The 22,850-nt window shown below is 34.4% G+C and overlaps 3 protein-coding genes across 7 annotated transcripts in view; 2 read left to right on the plus strand and 1 right to left on the minus strand.

Annotated features, from left to right (window-relative positions):
- The window catches only part of LOC115233351 (THAP domain-containing protein 1-like), an 11,323-nt gene extending 9,673 nt beyond the window's left edge, over nucleotides 1-1,650 (plus strand). The window contains exon 6 of the mRNA XM_029803706.1: nucleotides 1,457-1,650. Within this exon, the coding sequence (XP_029659566.1) occupies nucleotides 1,457-1,491 (35 nt within the window). The 3' untranslated portion in view covers nucleotides 1,492-1,650. The remainder of the gene's footprint in view (nucleotides 1-1,456) is intronic.
- An 8,596-nt stretch (nucleotides 1,651-10,246) lies between these two features.
- On the plus strand, nucleotides 10,247-16,983 carry LOC115233343 (signal peptide peptidase-like 3). 5 transcript variants are annotated; one of them, XM_029803691.1, is made up of 7 exons: nucleotides 10,247-10,673; nucleotides 11,313-11,420; nucleotides 11,527-11,671; nucleotides 11,756-12,072; nucleotides 12,195-12,538; nucleotides 12,791-13,216; nucleotides 13,704-16,983. In XM_029803691.1, exons 3-7 carry the CDS (start codon nucleotides 11,643-11,645, stop codon nucleotides 13,770-13,772), a joined length of 1,185 nt encoding a protein of 394 aa, XP_029659551.1. In that variant the 5' UTR covers nucleotides 10,247-10,673; nucleotides 11,313-11,420; nucleotides 11,527-11,642; the 3' UTR covers nucleotides 13,773-16,983. The 5 variants fall into 5 exon arrangements, with proteins under 5 accessions (XP_029659551.1, XP_029659549.1, XP_029659552.1 ...); XM_029803689.1 differs by having other exon boundaries at nucleotides 11,351-11,420; XM_029803692.1 differs by having other exon boundaries at nucleotides 11,351-11,420; nucleotides 11,530-11,671.
- On the minus strand, nucleotides 13,688-20,956 carry LOC115233344 (calcium release-activated calcium channel protein 1-like). Its single transcript, XM_029803695.1, has 2 exons — nucleotides 18,625-20,956; nucleotides 13,688-17,722 (listed from the first exon to the last, which is right to left on the minus strand). The coding sequence occupies exons 1-2, from the start codon at nucleotides 19,201-19,203 to the stop codon at nucleotides 17,234-17,236; spliced, it is 1,068 nt and encodes a 355-aa protein (XP_029659555.1). The 5' UTR covers nucleotides 19,204-20,956; the 3' UTR covers nucleotides 13,688-17,233.
- Nucleotides 20,957-22,850: the final 1,894 nt, after the last annotated feature.

Genomic DNA, 22,850 nt, shown 5'->3' on the forward strand with positions numbered 1-22,850 from the left:
AGGTTTTTACAATGGATTCCAGGCTATCGTTATTTACGTGCTTTTTCCCTTTTTTGCAATCCACCGTATTTATATTATTTAGGCCTGTTTATATTCTTGGAAGCGATCTGTTTTTGTGCCGTAACCGACGGTCTTGTTTGAACCTGCGCAAAAAATCTTGTATCGTTTGCTTTTCTTCCCATTTTTATATGTTATCCAGAATTTAAATCTGTTTTAGAAATAAAAGTTCTTCTATTCTTCTTTACAAAATTTGACATTTTTCTTTGTATGCAATCACCTTTCACCCTTCACAAATTGTTTACACATTGACATTAAAAAGAATGAAACTTTCCATACAGAACTGAAGCTTGCAACAACATTGCTGCAACATTGCAATATTGCATATTGCAGGGTAATGTTGCAGAAATATTGCAAAGATCTATATAATCAGAGAAGCGACATCGTTACCCTCTCCATGCTTCCCATGATCGCCATGTTGGTCCCGCAGCTGCCCATTTGTAATCTAAAATGTCTTAAAAATGTCTCAGAGATATTTAAAATGTTTTTTTTTTGGAAAATAATATTACTTGGCGTCGGGACGCTACCGCGTCGCTTGACAAATATACTTTTTTCTCACTTACGGTACGCCGATTGCGGTTAGTTTGCACGTAGGATCCACTACGGGACCAACATAGGATGCGTTCTACTTAACGACTGCAACGCTCGCGAGCATCATCTATCTTTGTTTAACTTTCGGTGAACAACAAAGATGAAATGATACCGTGAGCGTTGCGGTCGTTAAATGGAACGGGCCCATGGCGGTCAGCCAATCAGCAAGCGAGACGCTATTGTCGCTTCTCTGATTATTTAGGACTCTAGTTATAGCCATTCCTCTAAAGAATGAAATGGTTAATATTATAATATCGAGTGCACCCTGGGTACCAATCATGTAACTTTTTCCCTAGGGCGGAAACGTGAAAAGTGAAAAATATTAGCATTGAAATCAATGGCAAAATTTTTCACTTTTCACTTTTCCGCTCTAAAGGAAAAGTTACATGATCGATACCACTAATATATATATATAGTTTTAAATATTCTCTGTTACTGAAGAAAGTCGAATGTGCACCGAAAAATGTACATTTTATAATTTTGTTATTATAATACAGAAAATCTATATACACACTAGATCCTGACTCTTATAGGCCTAATTTCTTATTATTTTTTTCATATGTAAGGATATTATTGTCGATAAATATACATAAAGTATTATTGCATATATATTATATTGCTATGTTGCTGCAATATTATATTGCAATATTTCTGTAGGCGGACATTTTATTGTTGCTGCAATATCATAATAACATTGCAGCAATATTTTGCAATGTTTCTGCAATGTTGTAATCTTGCAGAAAAATGTTGCTGCAACGTTGTTACAATCTTGCGGTGCTGTATGGGTTACAATTGATTTATTTCTTAGGTGACTGTCATCTCTCAACTTCTAAGGACCAATAAATTCATTCAATTTGGGCTGCGCAGAGTGATGACATCACTTTATTTTCAGGTATACAAATTTAGACATGTATAGAGCGGCTATTGTCAATTTGCTGTTCTCTGTGTCGCAGTATACACATCGTTTTATACAAAATGTTAGTTACACAAAACCTATTTCAAGTTTTTCACGATGAAGCGAGTATTTCTCAATAAAAAGGGTTCGCGATACCATTATCACAATTAAAACGTATAATAGGAACCTTTATTGAATGAATAAAGAATTATTGTTTTATTAAACATAAAATCTTGTATTATTTTGGTCTATTTTATTTACAGCAAGCGACGGTATAAACGGCGCGATTCCGTGAGCGACGGAATAAACGGCGCGTCTTAATAACGAGAGATTAATCGCGAGCGACGAGAAATCTCTTTGAGTATAATCGAAAACTTCGCGTTTCGTAAACGAACGTACGAATTAGAAAAGCGAGCGACTTTTCTAGAACGAGAGTTTAAACGATATAATAATACTTATTTTGGTCTATTTTATTTGTTTTGTCGTTTAATCCGGATTTTTTAAATTAATATTATTATTAATAATATTTTTTAAAACAGCGAAAACGTAACATAAACGTAAGTTTTAGTTACGGTCTTACATAGACCGTGGTTTTAGTCAAACTCATTTCAATTTCCCGCGCTCGGAGGCAATACGGGCCCATGGCGGTCAGCCAATCAGCAAGCGAAACGCCATTGTCGCTTCTCTGATTATATAGGACTATAATATAGATCAGTGAGGAAAACCAAGCATTCATGTCATTTCAGTTAACCCATATATGTAATACTACTATATTGCTAGTCAAAGCTTGTGCGCGAGTGAACGCGGGAGCGCGAGGATAGCGTGAAATGGACACGCTTAGTAATAAAGGCAGTCAATTTATTAAGAACAATAAATAGTTTACAAGTCTTTTTGGCGATAAGATTTATCTCTGTTTCGTGCCCTTTGCGTTCTCTCTCGCTCGTACGTAACACAGCGTTTTCTTTCGCTATGCTACATGCGAGCGAGAGAGAACAGAACAGAGTACGTCCTTTTCTACGTGCATCTTGGCGCCCACTCCTCAACACTCGGTCTAAATATACTATATCTATGTACAATATATTGCGTACACACACACATACACACACATACATACATACATACAGACATTTTTAAGAAATATGATTTTTCGTCGTTTTAGAATATTCTAAACACATTGGCATAGAAAACTCGAAAAAAAATTTTGTTACGAAAACAAAGCTTCCTCTATGAGGAAGCAAAAGTTGGAAAGCGTTTCGTAAACGAACGTACGAATTAGAAAAGCGAGCGACTTTTCTAGAACGAGAGTTTAAACGATATAATAACACACTGTCACGGATGGAGTTCACGATCGAGTGCGCCCGGCGATTCCCCGAGAGAGCTTTTATACAATCTTCTTTGAATTGTTCTAGAACATTCGATATGTTTTTCCCAAAAGATTGGGCCTGCTGTTGTTAGCGATGATTTAGTAAAATAGAACGTTGTTTATTGTAATTTCAGCTCTCTTGGGTGACCGCTACGTGGCCCGCCTTGATAGGCACGAGCGATGCCGCGGGCCTGGCGTGATTCGCGGCGCTCCTTTGGCGGGACGCGCTCAGATTGGAGTTCGTGTAGCGCAGCGCGCGTTGTCAGACTACGCACCAAATTTCGAAGTTATTTAAACGGCGCTTTATCGCATTGCTCGCTAACGCTTATTAATTTCGACGTCTTTTAATTAATTAGTTCGATTTTCGAACAAAGCTCAATGCTGGCGTAAACATTACGGTGCAAACATATATCAACCTCTCGCTCCCACAATTCGTGTACTTTATGCCCAATGCGCATGCGTTGATATACGTAGAGGCTAATCTAAAAAGCTGCGTTTAATATTGCTGAAAATGTTTATTTTTATTCTTTGTATAAAACAATTAGAATCTTTGATAAAAATACAAAATATAAAACTGAAGAAAATAAATTATATAATCTATTTTTTGGGTGCAGATCCGAAAAGTAATTGTGGAAGCGAGAGATTGAAATATGTCTTCACCGTATTGTTTTCGCCAACTCCGCTCATTGGAAAGATACGTGACTAGCAATACAGTAGTATTACATATATGAGTTAATCACCCTGCTAATTTTAAACGTCGGTTCATCTAACCGGACTTGAACCTTACTGTGCATGACGTGATAGCAAATTTGTGGTAATTTTCTATACGGAGTGAGTGATTCAGGACTTCTGTGACAAATTGTGAAAAACGATCAATCTCGCAGAGAGGACTATTTTGTGAAACAAACCGTTCTTTGTTTGACACGTCGTTTTTAGAAGCTATGCGACCGCGCAGACAAAGTCTTATTAAAACACACCTTGTCGCAAAGCTTTGGCAAAACGTGATTTTAACATTCTTGGCTATCTGGGTTCCTTTATATAACCTTAGGAAACACCATATACTATTGGCACTATCTCTTTTTTTTTGCTAATCTAAATCTTACCAATATCAATATCTCTTTTTAAATACATGCTTAACTTATTGGGATGATGAAATCTATTTTTTATTTGTAGTTATCTCGAAACTTTTAAATTAATTATATCTGCATCAATTGGAAATCTTATTATCGCCAACAGTCATACCACGTTGTAAAGCACGCAGTCGCGCGGTGCGCGCCATAGCGACAAGTCGCATTGTAAGCGGCTCGGTGTGGATCAAACATTTACACACAGGACCACCAAAGACAAAGAATGTCCGTCGAAAACTGTAGCACGCGCAGACATAACCAAAATAGCAAAAGGGAAACTAACATCTCACTCAATGTCGAAATTCACGAAAAGCATAAATAAATTAAATCCAGTTAAGTTAAAAGTGGAACCTAATCTGTCGGCAGCAATGAAACGAAAATCGAAGATCGATTTGAACGGTAATGTGAAAAAAAAGAAGTGCTAGATGAAAGTTTAGAGAGTAAGATGAGGCAACTCATCTTAGAAAATCAAAAGCTAAAACTACTGCTAGAAGAATCCGACAGAGTAAAAAAAGAGATGAGACAACGACAGATAACGCAGAGCGCCGGACAAGGCACACCGGACATTAGCATAAAAAATAGATTCGACATCCTGGGAGAAGAATCGCTCTCGGCAACGCAAGTCATGGAAGCGGAAATGGCAGAAGAAGAAGAAAGGTCATTCGTGCAAATATTAAGAGACAAGAATAACAGAAAGACGAATAACAACAGTCAACCGCTCAGTTATACACAAGCAGACATACAAAGTTCAAACACACACACGAATAGTCAAATTTCAACAGGGCATAATACATTTTCAAATAAACAAGATAAAAAGACAATCGGAAACCCTCCTTCGTCACAAAAAAACGGAAGAAGTCTCCGCCCATAAACATTTTCAGTAAGGATCCCAGGGATACCTGGAAACTAGCAAATGAAATAATGGCCGGTGCAAACTTTCATATTAAAAGGGTTAATGATAACAAACACATACTACAAATAGACAACATCGACAACTTCAAAAAAGTCAAACAGTCTTTATTGGAGGCTAATACGAACTTTTTCTCATACACCGAAGGAAGATAAGAACGCCACATTCCTACTCAAAGGGTTAAATCAGACCTTTGAAACACACGGAGTTATGAAAGAATTGAAGCGGCAAGAGATACAGAACATCTCTTTTAATAAAGTGACCAGATTCTCAACACGAAGGTCGGTACAGGAGGGTAGAACTCTACCTATATTCTTGGTGCAGATTACCGCGGACAGCAATGCAGCGCAGCTGTGGAAGGTAAAATCACTCTTCCACCACATAATCTCGTGGGAGAAACTTTACAGGAAGGAGGCCATACAATGCAAACGATGCCAAAGAATCGGACACGCGGCGGCCAATTGCAACCTTAAATACAGATGCGTGAAATGCAAAGAGGACCACAAGCCAGGAGAATGTGCAGCGGTACTCAAGTATCACAAAGAAGTATACTGTATAAATTGTAAAACAACGGGTCATCCGGCGTCATATAGAGGTTGTCCCGTATTGTTAGAGTTAAAAAACAGGTTAATTAAGAAGCAACTTTTACAGCATCAAAATCAAGTTAATAGTCTCGAACGGGGCAGCGGATCGGTTAGGCCTAATATGTCTTTCGCAGATGCAGTTAGAGTCAGCACGAATAAATATGAAAAACCGGTCATTCAGACAGAGGCACGTGCGAATGACAGAACAAGATTCATGAAGGTGTATCTCAAATTCAATCCAGGTTCAGATAAACTAGAGAACAGCATTGAAATGATTAATAATAGATTAGACACACTCGCGAATCTTATCGTGAAGTTCTTTAGTAAAGACGATTAACCTTCATTGATATGACAACACAATCAAAATATAAAATTAAAGCCATCGTAGCGAATGTAAATTCCAAAATCAGAAATTATAAAAGAACGTAGTTGCTCGACTTTCAAAAAAAAAGGCATTTCCCTACCTTGACAGACTTGGTTACATTCAAGATAAAAAAATGGTTACATTAATTTATCATATAGCTAGACGTAAGAATCAAAAGATTATTAATTACCCTCCGAATATAAATAGTAGTAATACAGATATATATTTAAAGTATAGTTTAGACTTACCTGATAGGGATATAAATGACGAATACCTCACTAAAGAGCAAGAAAAATATTGGTGACGCTATGATGATAACGATCAGTCGATACTGTAATATTAGTAATTAAGCATAACATTCAGTTGATACTGTGATATTAGTAATTAAGCATAATGATCAGTCGATACTGTGATATTAGTAATTAAGCATATCACTGTGATAGCGTACAGCGCTTAACCAGCGCATCGATAGTAGTATTTAAGATAGGCTCAAGAACGTAGTGATATTAATAACTAAGTCATAGAATAGCGCATTTGAATTAAAAATTCCAGTATTAAAATACAGAAATTTTTCTTTTTAGTTAACATTTCATTTTATTTTATTTTATTTATTTCTTTTGTTTAGTTTGTGTTATTACTTTGTAGTTTATTTTATATATTTATTTATTTTGTATATATGAAACGGTATATACTTTACGTTTTCAAGCCTTACGGTCCTACAATTCTTTAAAATATATTGTGTGACTTGCGAGTGCCAAACTGGCCGTCGAGTTAATCCTAGTATAAAGCCGATTACTGGTTTATTGTAATACAAAAATCCGATTGTTTGTAATGGTTATTAAGAAACGAATTTAAAAAAAAAACGTAAAGCATCAGTTCTCGTCCGATCACAGAAGTTAAGCAACGTTGAGCATGGTCAGTACTTAGATGGGTGACCGCTTGGGAACATCATGTACCGTTGGCACTCTTTTTTTTGCTAATTTAAATCTCACCAATATCAATATTTTTTTTTAAATACATGCTTAAATTATTTTGTGATAATGAAATCTACTTTTTATTTATAGTTGTCTCGAAATTTTCAAATTAATTATATCTGCATCAATTGGAAACGTTACTATCGCCAACAGTTATACCATGTTGTAAAGCACCAGTTCTCGTTCATTTAACAAATTGTAAAAAGAAAACACGAATATTGTAATTTAGCATTAAAGCGAAAGCGTGCAATTATAATAATTATAAGAAGCTGAAGGTTGAGCTCGTGAGGCAGGAACTTTAAACTACAACATAACAAAAGACATGTTATCTAAATTAATGTCTTATAAAAGATATTTAATTTTTGATAAGATACTTCATATTTAAAGGTTTTGGCATATTACTAACTCTTAGTTTCGTTATATCTTTTGTTAGATTATTGGACGAGAACTGGTGCTTTTTACAACGTGGTATGACTGTTGGCGATAGTAAGATTTCCAATTGATGTAAATATAATTAATTTGAAAGTTTCGAGACAACTATTTCTTTCTGAAAAAGGTGTGAATCCTCGAACTCGAATATATTGAAGCGTTGAAACCTTTTCTCTGTGATGCTAATTGGCTGTATCGTTTGTGCGCTGTGACTTCTCTAACAACACACATGTCCAAAGGACATCCAGAGGATGTTAAACATTCTCTGGATGATCTCTGGATGACCTCTGGATATCCTCTAGACATGTGTGTTGTTAGGATTACTTCATTTTGTATTATTTGCGACTGTCAAATCATGCGAATTTTGACAGTTTGAGTTTGTGAAAGAAAAAGTTAAAGTTATGGAAAAAACAAGTTGAAAATTGTGCAAATTAGAAACTTGCACTTTTCCTCATAAAGCTTCCTTACAAAGCTTAAGATCCTTAAAGCAAAAGAGTTTTTCAATTTTTGCTTCCTCATAGAGGAAGCTTTGCCTCACCAAATTCAATACCAACCATCCTTTAGTGATACTCTATTCATATTAAAAAATTTAACTCGATATCTTAAAATTTGCGAAAGTTAGGATATGTACAGACATTTCTCAAAAAATTCAAAATTTTATAAAAAATAAATTCTTTCACCGATCCTCACTAAATTCAATACTAACCATCCTTTAATAATATTCTATTCATGTAAAAAAATTTAACCCAATATCTCAAATTTTCCGAAAGTTACAGCGTGCACAGGCATTTCTCAAAAAATTAAAAATTTTATAAAAAATGAACCTTTTCATCAATTCTCACCAAATTCAATACCAACCATCCTTTTTTAATACTCTATCCATGTAAAAAAAATTTAGTCCGATATCTCAAAAATGACGGAAGTTAGAGGTTGTACAATATCATAGACATAATATATCTAGACCGAGCGTTTGCCTTTATTTAAGGAGTGAGGGTAAAAATGCTTGTAGAAAAAGACATACTCTGTTTCGTGCCCTTTGCGTTCTCTCTCGCTCGTACGTAACACAGCGTTTTCTTTCGCTATGCTACATGCGAGCGAGAGAGAACAGAACAGAGTACGTCCTTTTCTACGTGCATCTTGGCGCCCACTCCTCAACACTCGGTCTAAATATACTATATCTATGTACAATATATTGCGTACACACACACATACACACACATACATACATACATACAGACATTTTTAAGAAATATGATTTTTCGTCGTTTTAGAATATTCTAAACACATTGGCATAGAAAACTCGAAAAAAAATTTTGTTACGAAAACAAAGCTTCCTCTATGAGGAAGCAAAAGTTGGAAAATGTCCGTAAATAAAAGCGCGCGCCTGTGTTGTTCTAGTGTGTATAAATAAGCGTATATTCGCTCATCAATTGATTTATATATACATTTTATTATTTTATATGCTGACAAAATTATTAAATTAATTTTTAAGAGAGAAACCATTTTAAAAAGTTTTTTAAGAAACTATTTTTTTTTTTTATTGAATATTTTTCAAGTAAAGAATATTTTTTGTAATTTTTTAAGAAAAAATATTTTTTAAAGAAGGTCTTTAAAAAGGTCTTTTGGGGCGATGTTGGGGCTTCGAGAGAAGCAGAAGTGTTTGATTACTCCCCATACAGCACGGAACATTGCAATTATATTGCAGTAATATTACAATTTTGCAAGTTGCAATGTAATATTGTTGAAACATTATTGGAACATGTAATTGTAATATTTCATGAGAATGTTATAGCAACATTCCAAAAGCATTACAAAAAACAATTTTCGGTTATCGCTAGTTTGTTCGTTTACTGCTATGCGGCGCGCATTGCGTTATCTATCCCGGATTTAAGTTTTAGTCATGATGATTATATAAAGCTTGCAAAGAGCGGCTAGTAAGATTACAGATATAACTATTTTTATCAGTTTAATTTATCTGATACAATTCCAACACAGAGAATTCAGATATTGAACTGATTGTTTAGAAATCGGACAAATAAATGTCCGAAAACGTTAAAATTATCCGTTTATTGTTTACTTAAGATGTAAAATAGTTTAATATTTATATAAATAAAATTTTAACTTTTATGAATCAAATTATTTAATCATTATCAATTTCTTAAATTTGTAAATTATTTATAAAATAGCGATGTTAATTATAGAAAGCCATGTACAGAATAGCGCTCCAGGCGCGCGGCTCACCGACGACCGACGTGCGCCCGGCTAAAGATTGACGCTAAGTGGCCAGACTTTACTCAATAATAACTCCTTTATTAAGCGTTATAAAAAAAAATGGTTCGGGACTTTTCGACTCAGTTTGACCCAATTTACCTCCACCTTTCCAAGAGAGACGATAAAAAACTCATTATAATTGCGTAAATTCACAATCTTTTTTTCTTATCTCTCTTCCCAGACAGCACAAAACGTCCTCAGGATCATCCTGAATATGTCCAGGATGGTTCAGGATATTTGTAGGATGTTTTAAGATATTATTATAAATATATTTTATGAAAATTTAATATGCATACATGATTACTTTCGCTACATGTATGTCCTGGATGCCCTTTGGACGTCCTAAGGACATCCTTGTGCTGTCTGGGTTGGATATCTTTATATATTCTCAAAATTTATCTATTAAATCTGAAGCGTTTTGCATATTTGTAGCAACGCATTTCAATATTACAAATACATTGCATCGTAATATTACTATGTAGTCTTACATTGTAATATTTTTAAGGGCGGACATTTCAACGTTGCCGCAGGCTTACAGTAACATTGCAGAAATATTTCGCAACTTCCATGCAATATTACAATGTTTCAATGTAAGATCTATGCAACGTTTCTGCAATCTTTCGATGATCTGAGAGTGATTAAGATTTGAATCTGATTAATATTAATAACACATTAATATTAATAATATAAATAATATATATAGTATACATTCTGATTAACATGTTATTTTGGCTTTAAAAACACAAAATTCTTTGCCCTGATTAAAAGTAGGCGAGGCATTTTTCAAACGACTAATGGACGCGCTTGCGGCACATCTGCGCCTGTCAAGCAGCAGTTAAACCCCGTACAGTAGTACACTGTAGTACACTCTATAGTACACTGTAGTACACTATGGTACATGTACTGTACTGTACGTAGTATGGTGGACCGTTCTCTCGCGTGCCGATAGATATTCAACGTATCGTCCGGTATCATCGTCGTCGTTATCATCATCGTCATCGTCTCGTCGTACGATCCCATATCTCCTCTCGTTCGCAGGACGATATGTGGTGGACTCATGAGGTGATGCGACGTCCCGCATAAGGGCCCCAGACTTCGGATCGCCCAGGTGAGATAGTCGAAGCGGAGCGTGCGAATCGCGAGGAGGAAAATCTCACTTATGATCTACGAGGGTAAGGGAGTAGAGAGCGATATCTCTCGGGGGCCAACGAGGTCACGTGACCCGTGTGTTTACCAAAATGGTGAACGTCCGTGCGCTACGGACGACTCTACGCGATCCCGTCTGTCCCGCACAGAAACGGCCGCGCGACGCTCGAACGTGTAAATAGGCTCCCCCCCGAGATCAGCTGTTTCGACTGTGTATGTCAGTGCACGCCTCGTCTCGACGCGTGTACCTCGCGGTCCTGCCTACGGCGTCGCGTCCCGGGCGAGTCGACGTTTCGCGCGTTGTCCCCGTTTTTTCCTTGCGTCCATCGTTCACGCGTCCTCCCCGTCTTCCGTGACGTATCTTGGACGCGATCGCGGGATATGCCACACGACCCGACACGACGACGGTCACGGTACGACGATCGCCTCCTGCTCATCGCGTGCGATCCCATTGCGATTTTACGACCGCGCTACAACGGTATTCGTAGATAGACTGTTTCACGCGAGCCCGAATACTCGCGAAACCATGTCATTCGATTTCGTTTCGTCGCGCGCCGACCTCCCATCCGCGATACTGTCAACGCTGTCAAACTCATCGTAGGATTCTCTCTCTGTTTCCTTATATTGCACCGCATCAAGAGGGTGACCCGAAGCTTCCAAAGGCCTAATTCCATTTGCCAATAATGCTGAGTTCGAGGAACCCTACTAGGTATGTTTCGTGCAATAATTTTTTATTTTTCGACACAGCTGCGATGACCGTGCGTGCAATCTCTAAGGATTAACACTCTATGTGACTATTTTTTCTTTTCCAATAGCAGATGATCTCTGATATAGTTTAGTGCGAATGAGAAGCACTTTGACAAAAGACATCTAAATGTCCGGAGGTGTCTTTGCATAGCGCCGAGTGCTGCAGGGCCAGGCATTCTTAAACATGGCCACGTATCAAGTCGACTACCAATGGTTGGTGTACTACTGTATTTGTCTGCATCAATATCTTTTCTTCTTTCTCAAGTTTATTTAATCTGTCGATCACTGTTGTTGCAGGGCTTATTCCATAATGGATTCATCTAGGATATCCACTTTTCTAATATCAATCCTACTGATAGTCTACGGTAGTTTCCGATCTCTGAACATGGAACAAGAGGCGAGGGAAAGACAAAAGGAGAAGGAACGTAGCAATTTATTGACTGGAATTACGAGCAACAGCAACGCCGGCAATGCGGACGGTGCTAACGGAGGAAGAGTTCAAACTCTGGATACGATGCATGCTCTCTGTCTACCTCTCTGTGCTTCCATTTCTCTACTCGTCATGTTCTTCTTTTTCGACAGTATGCAGATGCTTCTCGCAATTTGTACAGCCAGTAAGTTTTCAGTTTAGCAGATTTTCAGTTTAAAATGAGCTTTATCATGAGGCCTCCGGTAACGGCACAAATTTAATACGAAATATTTGGCGTATAATCGAAATTATGTCGTTTGTTTGCAGTTATAGCCACAGTTGCATTGGCATTTCTTTTATTACCCATGTGTCAGTACATCATCAGACCATGTTCCGATGGTAATAAAATATCCTTTGGTGTTTGTGGGAGATTTACGGGCGCGGAACTGCTGTCGTTTTCGCTCAGTGTGAGTATAGTATGCATCTGGGTCTTGACCGGACATTGGCTGCTGATGGATGCAATGGGCATGGGCCTGTGTGTAGCATTTATCGCATTTGTTCGACTACCTAGTCTCAAGGTATCCACGTTGTTATTAACCGGGCTGCTGATCTACGATGTCTTTTGGGTTTTCTTTTCATCCTACATATTCAGCACAAACGTAATGGTTAAGGTGAGTTTTGCAAATCTTACTGTATATATACATTGTACACAATAAGAAGCATCACGTATTGTTTTCGAATAAAAATTCATAATGCTATTCTCCGCATTGCAATATTTTTATTACAATGATGCATTGTAAAGTAAGAGTAAACCCAATTGCACAATGTATCTATTTAATATCTGTCTCTGTAGAATCAATTTTTGCGCATGTAATAATTATAATATCACACAATTGTAAACTATGTCTTGTTATTTAAAACAGGTGGCAACTAGGCCTGCAGATAATCCAGTAAGTCTCGTGGCTAGAAGATTACATTTGGGCGGCGTGGCGAGAGCCGCGCCAAAACTACCTTTACCCGGAAAACTGGTTTTTCCGTCGATGCATCAAGCTGGACATTTCTCGATGCTGGGCCTCGGCGACGTTGTTATGCCGGGTCTTTTACTCTGTTTTGTCCTGCGATATGATGCGTACAAGAAGACTCAGTTATTGCCTGGTGGCTGTGAAACTGGGGTACCACCGCCGCGCCACTTCAGCCGGATTAGCTACTTTCATTGCTCTTTGATCGGTTATTTTCTTGGTCTACTTACCGCCACTGTAAGCTCGGAGGTGTTCAAAGCTGCGCAGCCTGCCTTATTGTACCTTGTGCCCTTCACTTTGTTGCCATTGCTCACAATGGCATATCTGAAGGTATCTATTTATTTTTTTCTCTGCATATAAATTCTTTATATATCCTATTCAATATGTTTTAGATCTGACAGATCATCTTTTACTTTTATATATTCTTTGATCACAATCTTTGGAATCAATTTTTTCTTAAAAAGAAAAAAATTTTCTTAAAAAGAAAAGAAATTAATAATTTTCAAATTATAAACGATTGAAAGTGATATCTGTTTAGAAACAATGCTACAAAGAAGAATAATAAAATCTATTTTTAATTTTTACAATACTTTAATAAAAGTGTAAATTAGTTACAGAGATATGTGTATGTATATATATTTTTATTCATTTAATTTAATACGTTTTATATCGATAAATTTACATAAAAAAACTCATCACATATAAAAATTGTTATTTGAGATTCAAATTTTTTAAAAGTTATGTTGCACAAAATATAATGTACTAAGCAAAATACATAAAACTATGTGTATATGTTAATTGTTTTTTTTTTTTTCAGGGAGATTTGCGTCGAATGTGGAGTGAACCATTCATATCTCAACAACCTTCTAAACATATGGACGTTTGACAAGAGTGATGGCTTTCTGTATATTGCACTGTATTGGAGGCAAAATTCTTGCATGAAATTCACTACCACATAATTTCACATCCTTATTTTCACCAATGTCATTTAATGTAAGTAAGTTTTTTTCTATACACACATGCGCGCGTGCGCGCGCAATATACGTTTACTTTCTTTTTAAAGTCAATACGGAGGACAATTCAGATTTAAGGTCAATGCAATTCATTGCGATCTTATTTAGTGTAAAAATACATATATTGCATAAATAATTTATAAATGTAACATAATGTCACACGAGTATAATGTTAGCGCTGCAAACAACTTTTTACCGAAACAATAGAGGTCGAAGAATCCTCTCAGAATATTTCTGGAATGCCAAATGACACATATATTATTGGCATTCTTTCTGTGTCTTAAATTGATGTTGAGTATATGGATAGATATTGTGCATATAATAGATAATGCAATCAATATTATTGTCATTTCAAGCTACTACATAATAGCTAAAAACTATGTATCATGTGATTGATTTTACAAGTGAAAAATGGTCTTTTATTTTTACTATTATTATAACAATTAATAGATTCTCGAGGTATTTACTTTCAATCAAACAAAAAGTATTGAACAGCTATAAATAACTCTTGTAAAATTCAGTTACAAATGGTTACAATGGTTAAAATTCATTGCAGAATATCATTTTGATTCATTATACTCAATTGGTATCAAATTACTTGCAAATATGTATAGCTATGTGAATAGAATAATTTATGAACTATTTGTGAACATTTGGATAAGAATCCAATACACATATACATGTAGGTTGTGACTTGGTTTAAAGTTGGTTTAAAGTTGATTGAGCAAAGTAATAATGCTAAAAATAATTATGTATATATTTATTACATCATTTTTATAAACATATAGGCACGAATTTGCGATTTGCAGTAATCAATAGCACGCTTTTCGATACTGTTTTGTTTTGCTATCTATTTGTTGATCAAACTTTTTTTATTTCGGAGGAGATTAGTTCATTGTCATTCTCAACGTGTAAGTAGGATGTAATATGAAACTGTGCATTGTTAAAGATAATTACAGGAAGGTTTGTTTAAACAAAAAGGCTTTCTAAACGAGCTCTTGCTATGGATAGGCTGTCGAAAAGACTTTATATGTTTATTTAAGGACAAGACTGAAGATAATATGTACGAAAGCCAATTTATTAAGTGATTTCTCTGAAAGATAAATAATTTTTTCCATTCTACCTTTCTCTTGGATCAATTTATAGTATCTTAGATTAAATGAAATAATATAATATATTCTAATATAATAATATTATATTGTCTAAGGAAGGTAGAATAATATATGCTCTTTCATATTGTCCCTTGCTTTAAAATAAGTTATGTAAAATATTCATAGTCACAAATCAACTAGATATTTAATAATGATGTGAATTTAATTTTATTTTTATATCTCATTGTATTTAGCAAATTAGTATACGCATACACATTATACATACATACACACATACATACATATAGTACACACACACACAACAGATTAATAATTTGCTAAATATGATAATATATGTAAAAACGAAATTGCACATATATACACACACACACACACACATCAAAATAATAGTTTAAAATTTATAAGTTCCTTAAATATATAAAAATTATATTATTATAAAATTTTGGAAAGGTCTTCTCCAATCTTCAGAAATCTGCGATAAAAAAAATATATTAGTGAGAGTGATCGGAACAAATTTTATCTGTTTGCTCCTACAGTAATATAGAAAAAACTAAGTTTTATTTCAATTACATCTTAGCTTAAGTCTTAAAGAAGGCGTTTTCAACACCATTGAATAACATTTCGTTAATTTTGTAAAAATGTTTTTAATTTTTATCATTCTTTATTTGTCTACCTGTCCATAGCACAAGCAATTTATTCTCCATTGTTATCTCATATTGATATACAAATGTGTATATCAAATAAATCATTTTTGACATTTTATTATAATCACGTGTGTGTGTGTGTGTGTGTGTGTGCGCGTGCGCGCGCGCGCGCGTGCGTGTGCGTGCGTGTGTGTGTGTGTGTGTGTTTATAATAAAATGTCACACACACACACACACACACAATAAGTAATAATATATTTTGATTACTTTTGTTATTCGATTAAAAAACTCATAAAGACGCTTTTGTAAAATGGTATATTTTATATATATTTTATTATATTTTAAAAAACATTTAGCTGTGTTCAGATCATCAGTTTGTCGACAGTATGTGATTTTTTTTTAACAAATTACGTACACTATAATATAACGTTTATAGTTCTGTAATGTATGTTAAAATTTTTTCTTCCAATGTACATATGAATAACCTCGACAGAGAAGGCGCAGACTTAGCAACAATTGCGTCGTGCCCCCATGAAGAGATTTTATTTGTTAAGCAAATTAATCGAATGCAATGAATTTTTTTAGTACGATATAGAGTGTATCTTTAAGAAAGCGTTCAAGTTTTCAAATGTAGATTAATGCAATACAATTTATAATTTATACAACAGGATCATAATACTTTTTAGTTATACTAAAATAATTCTATTTCTCGATTCGTTTTCACAACGAGACTCCTTCTTCAAACGATATAAATGTTTTTGTACAAAAGAAATTAAGGCATAATACTATAGAAGGTGTTTATAGTAAGATTGCAACTTAGTTTATGGTAAGAATGAGAGGTAAATTAATTGTGTATACCTTCATTTTTGTTTCAATATATGTAACAAATCACATTTTGTTGTATATTTCCTAAAGTCTGATGATTTATTTATTGACTAGGATTGTACAAGTACTAAAAAAATGCTCATTATGTAAATTTCAGGAAGTGTATATAAAACGAATACTTACAACTGTCATTCATTTTTTCCACAAACTAAGTGACGAGATTAAAAAAAAATACTATATATTAATAACATGACATATTATGATAGAAACAAAATGATCAATGAACAGATTTAAATAAAAATCAAGAGTTAAACCGTATATACACAGAATATTATTAAAAATGCTGGATATATATTATAGGTAACATATTAAAAAAAAAGCACTTGCTTGTACTGTTGCAATTCTTGACTTGCATGTGTACAGCTATGTACATTTTTTATATATAATAAAACTTGACCATTTTCGTATGTGGTCGCGTTTGAAAAGTAAAAGTTATTGATAACAAATTTGTATGTGTGTTTTTCTTACGTTGTATTCTCGCGTTGAAAATATCATGTTTTTTCTCTTTATTGAATAACATTTTCCATTATTAACCTGAGTATTCATCTGCGATTGCAAATCGATTTGTATACCACTAGAAATTACAGGATACAATTTTTACTCATCATCTTTGAAGTTCAATATATCTTTTTTCATTTTCAGGATATAATTGATTATATGTATTATCAAATTATCACATCACATCTCGGGAGTTTATACGTTAGTTTGCCCCATCACATTGTCCAAGTTTCTTTTTATACTCTCTAGATCCTTCATATCTGATACTACACTTTCACATTTGTAAACTACTAGAGAATGATAAAAATGAACGGCAAAAGCGACGAATACTATGAGCACAGGAATGATTATCACAGTGCTGGCAGTGGCGGCGGTAAAAGAATAGTCCCAGAATTTGACCCAACAAAGAATAGCCACCTCTACTAAAAAGAGAAACAGTCCCAGTATCGTGGAAAATGCCCAAGCCAATTCGATGAAACCGCGCATTCTCTCGTGCGGTGACTCCGTTATAAGACGCGAGACTTGGAGTTTACTTATGGCTTCGATATTGGGTAAGAGATACGTGCTTATCATCAACGCGAAGATGTGTACCGATACCAGAAAAGTAGTACAAACTGCAAACATCACGAATAGCCATTCCGGCACCGCTGTTGGCTCGTTGATCTGCAGTTCTACCATCGCTACCTAAATCATCAGAAAAAAGAAAAGAAAATTAAAATACATAAAATTCGATGCACTTGTCAGTAGCATCGTATAAGAGGTTTACAGGTATCTCGAAAAGTGAAGCAGATTAAAGAAAGTGATATCTGTCTTATATAACTACAGATGTGCATGAAGATTACATAGAATTGTCGTCAACGTCAATTTAACCATTTTCAGGAAACGTTGTGTAATCATACACAGCCAATTCTGAGTTGTGGATTTCCAGAAAAACAATTTTTTTTAAAGAATCCTTGAGAAATCAATTTATTAAATATATTCCGCGTTCATAAATCTTAGAGAAAGCATTACTACAAAAATTTATCTCTATACTAAGAAAATATTTGTTTTAATATTTTCTCTCGAATTGCAATTTTATACAATTTTATACAATTTATCTTGTTGCAACGATTTACTTATAATTAATTTAATTGTCAATGCGCGCAATCAATAATAAAAATGGATACGTGTGCGATTTCCAAATCACATCTGGAGTTATCTGGAGTTACGCGTAAACGAGGAAAATTAATCTATTAATCGCCATGTGATTTAACGAAAAATAAAACGCTTTTAATTTTATTTAAAATTTTAAAAAATCTAAAAAGAATTTTATTAATACACGGCAGATTTGATAAAATATTTAGAGTAAATTCTCTTTGCCTTCTTTCCACATGTGTGCTCTCCATATTATTTTTTTATGATTTATATAGATCATACCAAATGTTTGTAATTTTTACATAATCGAGTGCATGATAATATCGATCTAAATTATTTTTCATGAATAGGGATCCCAAAGAAAGTCGCAGAAATGTGACAAAGTGGCGGATAATGGATTAAATATCTTAATATTATTTATATATGATAATTATATATAATCATGTTTATACCATTGCAAACCCACTAAGTAGCTCGGATGTGGTTGCAGTTGCTTTCAATTTAGCCCTGCTCATGTGGAGTCTCCTCCATGAGAGATTCTCGGGCCCGTCCTGCTCGTCAGAGTGTTGCGAAGACGGTATCACCGGCGGGATCTGCGGACATGTACAGCAACACGTGTACGGCGTATTATTACTACCTAAGATGTGGTTGTTCGAGGATGAATACGGGAGGCTGTTGATCGATCTCATATCTAGAGATACATATCTGTTGTTGTTGTATCTGTTTTTAGGCGATAAGACCAATTCGCTCTGAACCGGATATAGTGTACTCCTCGAGCTATTCGTGGAAAAACTCGACTCGCTCATCTGAAATTGCTTCGCCGACAAGTACGCGAGAGATGTCGGTCTGGATCTTTGTCTGCTTCCATAGGAAAACTTCCAAGCCGAGATATCGCTCTGAGTTGATTTATTGAATTTGCCTTTCATCACATCTTCTCCTGTATCGCTGAGCGCGTGGGTATTCGCGTTTAATCTCGCGTTCTCCATGATATTTGCCTTCTCGTGCGGGACACCATCGACAAAAGTGCTCATCTTAGACGGATTTATCCCAAATAGCGATTTAGCTAGTTATATGTACAACGAAAAATATCATTTATATATTGTTTATCTCTCCGAATGTTTACGCATTACTTCTGTATTTGTCGGTTCACTTTCGAAAGACATTAAGCGACTCAAGATATGCAGGTATGTCAAGGTACGTTACATCGTACACAATTCACTCTTATTTACTGTTGATACAGATTTCTGCGTGCACGGTCGCGCGAGAACCCAATCGTTTGGAAATTTATAATTGCACCCCGATACCGATTTTTATTCCAACTGAAAATTGCACAATTTGAAACGTGTCGTCACAAGTGATGAATTATTTCCTTAAAACGACAGTCGGTGAATACATGTGTGCATTTCTCGGAAGACGCTAAGAGAAGATCGCACCAATATCTGTGTCCATTACGAGCTCCAAGCGAAGACTGAAGAATCGCCTAGTCAAGGTACACGGACATGACGTACCTGTCGGAATCATAACAATAGTATTAATTACCTTCGAGAGCCATATTATCTGCGGCATAATAACCGGCTGTGTATGGCCTCCCGGCGTGCGCTTGTGATCGTGTAGCGATACATGATCTATCTCTCTCATGTGTTCTCGCTAAGATACATCAATGTTGCGCGGCCAATGACGTTTATTTTCCTTGTCTTTATAACAGTGATAAGGCGAGAGAAATCTCCCGGCCCGTTAAATGATGTTGAAATATCAAACGATAGGCTTAGATGCGTCGATCGAGAAATCTTTCAAGAGATAAAGCGAGAAAAATACAAACTACCGTGTTAAATCCTTATCTCGAGTTCTCGCTTATTACTTGATACTGAATTTTTTTAATGTCTGCGATGCCGGGTAAGCACGTCTCGATATATTATCATAAAAAAATAGTCCTTTTAAAAAAATACGGTAGGGAACAAACGAACGGTATTATTTATGAAAGAGCCGTTCTCCTCTGACAGGCGGAATTAATCGCTTGTACGTGTTGCGTTGCGTTGTATGCGTGTTTAAGCATTGGAATACACAGAGATCTCGTATAACGATATTGCCGTAAAGCAGTGTAGTGGTCATCTTACTTTTTTTTTTTTTCGTTCGCAAGAAGAAATTTCCGAGTTTCAAGTTATTAATACTCGCGATTATGCTTCTTGGTCATTATACATTCAAGCGGCACAAAAAAGTCATCGGCACTCATTTGCGCACCTTTATTTATATAACGTAAAATATTCCACTGGCTTATCATACACTATACATTAGTACGTGCAATGTACGTGCAATAACAGGAAGAAAGAAACAGTTGGATATTAATCAAAATGCACAGAATATATTTTTTTTTCAATATATTCCACAGTATCCGATATTAAAATTCTATCATTCATATCATGTATATTTATCAAAATCTAAAGTGTTGGTTCTTCCTCAACAACGATCGCTTATCAAAATTTCTTAATATTTTCAAGATTTTCGTAAGCCTTAAATAAAAATTTTATCAAAGTAAAAGTTTAATTCACGATAAGACGTGTTTCTCAATTGCTTATAACCCAGCAAACACAGATACATAACTGTAACATTGCCATAATAAAACGGAATGTAACAAGTAATATAACGTATTTGTTACATGTAACATTCACGTTAGTTGTAATTTCCCACTCATACAAAATTGCAGTTATATAACATGAATATAACATGTTACTAAAATGTTATATGATTGTTACAGTCATGTAATAGTCCACCCAAGTAGCAAACTGACGTCACGATGACACTAAATTTTGGTCACTAAATGACCAATAGACATCCAAAGTTAGGTCTCATGAGACCCAAAAATGTCTCGTTGATATGTCACATCCACGAGACGTCATTTTCTGACGTTTGTTTGACGGCAAAACTAAGACCAATTACAGTAATAACCCAGCAAACACAGATACATAACTGTAACATTGCCATAATAAAACGGAATGTAACAAGTAATATAATAAGACGTGTTTCTCAATTGCTTATAATCGAAAACTCGATTTTGATATTTTCCTCAAGTATGTGAGAAACTCGGTATCTTTTATGTACATGCATTAGATTAAAATATAAATGTTATTGAATAACAATTTTTAAGGTGATGAAATGATAATTTGAATTTGAATGAAAGGTGATTTTTAAGATGATCTTAACTTATTTTAAGGTAATGAAATTATTAAAGGATATAATTGCGTAATAATATTTTCTTTTACTTTATTTAAAATAAATTATCCTTATTATTATATATTAAAAAATCTGAAAGTAATCAATTGCATTCATCGCGCATATTTTTTCTTAAATGTATCTCTTGGCTGATAAAACTGATATATGAGAATCGTTTCGTTCAACAGCGAAACAATTTGATGTCGCAATACTTGTGAATTTGATATTGCGCAGTTTTGAGCTAACGTGTCTCGCAAAGGGAAAGGTTCTCCACCTTTCACGTAACAATCTTTCTCAATCCAACCGGTTTTAGCGTAACGATTAGCATACAAAAATGTGCGTTTTTTATAAACCGCATGTACGAACATTTATAATTTATATCACCGTGACCAATATTTACATTTCGATCCTCTTTGAAATAACACGTACTCACGTTTCGTTGTTTAATTAAAATGATTCCCGCATAAAATCGAGCGTTTACAAAATCATTCAAATATTCTATTTTTTTTCGATTTTCTAAAATTTTTATACTATATACTATAAAATTTTTATATTAATAACAAATCTCAATCCATATATGTATATTTACGTATATATGTATATTACGTATGTATGTATGTTTGTGTGTGTATAATATTATATTATACATATATGCAAATAAACTTTGGACGAGCTAGTGATATAAAATCAAACTATATATATATTGAAAAAAAAACCGTAGAACAACAAATTATGCAACCCTTGTGAAATATTCTTCACGTGTGGATAATAAAAGTTACGTAGCTACTCGCGTGACGAAATGCTGATAAAATTTTGTAACAAACGCGTGACAAGCATTCTAGCTATAACACGAGAATTAGAATTGAATTTTCTGTTATACGTATAAGAGCTTTATAATAAATAAAATATACGTATATATATTTTTTTGTAAATAAAGATTTAATGTTCCAAATTTAAATATCTACTTTTTTAACTTCTTTTATAAGAACTCTCTCTCTCTCTCTCTCTCTATCTCTCTCTCTCTCTCTCTCTTCTCTCTCTCATCACACTTAATAATTTCATAATTTAATAATATGATATTTATTAAAAAATGTGCGTATAATACATTGCGAGAATATTTTTAGCATTATTATAAATATAAATGTGAATAAAAAGGTTTTTTAACTCTTATAGAAGATTAAAATAATATATAAATAATATATTTATCATATATATAGAATTAAATTTAGTTTACAAACTTTATTATATTGCAAAAATATTTTAATATTTTCTTATAACGTTATGATTAATAGAGATATGAATTTAATTGTATAATATTTAAATATTATATTTTTTTTACTATCATCTCTTTATTGTTATATATAAGTGTGGATTCTACATATATATCTTTATTATTGATTGTTATGAAATAAAAATAATTGTGAGTTAAGAGTAATCATTATTATAGATACGCTGTGTGTACAACAATAAA

Source organism: Formica exsecta, unplaced genomic scaffold (assembly GCF_003651465.1).
Source record: "Formica exsecta isolate Colony F162 unplaced genomic scaffold, ASM365146v1 scaffold172, whole genome shotgun sequence".
Classification (NCBI taxonomy): domain Eukaryota; kingdom Metazoa; phylum Arthropoda; class Insecta; order Hymenoptera; family Formicidae; genus Formica; species Formica exsecta.

Excerpts from the sequence above, each read along its gene's own strand:
- LOC115233344 (XM_029803695.1), bottom strand. The coding sequence starts at position 19,203 with ATGAGCACTTTTGTCGATGGTGTCCCGCACGAGAAGGCAAATATCATG. Across the intron at positions 17,723-18,624 it reads TACTTAGTGGGTTTGCAATG|GTAGCGATGGTAGAACTGCA; the intron begins GTATAAACATGA and ends CTGATGATTTAG.
- LOC115233343 (XM_029803691.1), top strand. The coding sequence starts at position 11,643 with ATGGCCACGTATCAAGTCGACTACCAATG. Across the intron at positions 11,672-11,755 it reads TATCAAGTCGACTACCAATG|GGCTTATTCCATAATGGATT; the intron begins GTTGGTGTACTA and ends CTGTTGTTGCAG. Across the intron at positions 13,217-13,703 it reads TCACAATGGCATATCTGAAG|GGAGATTTGCGTCGAATGTG; the intron begins GTATCTATTTAT and ends TTTTTTTTTCAG.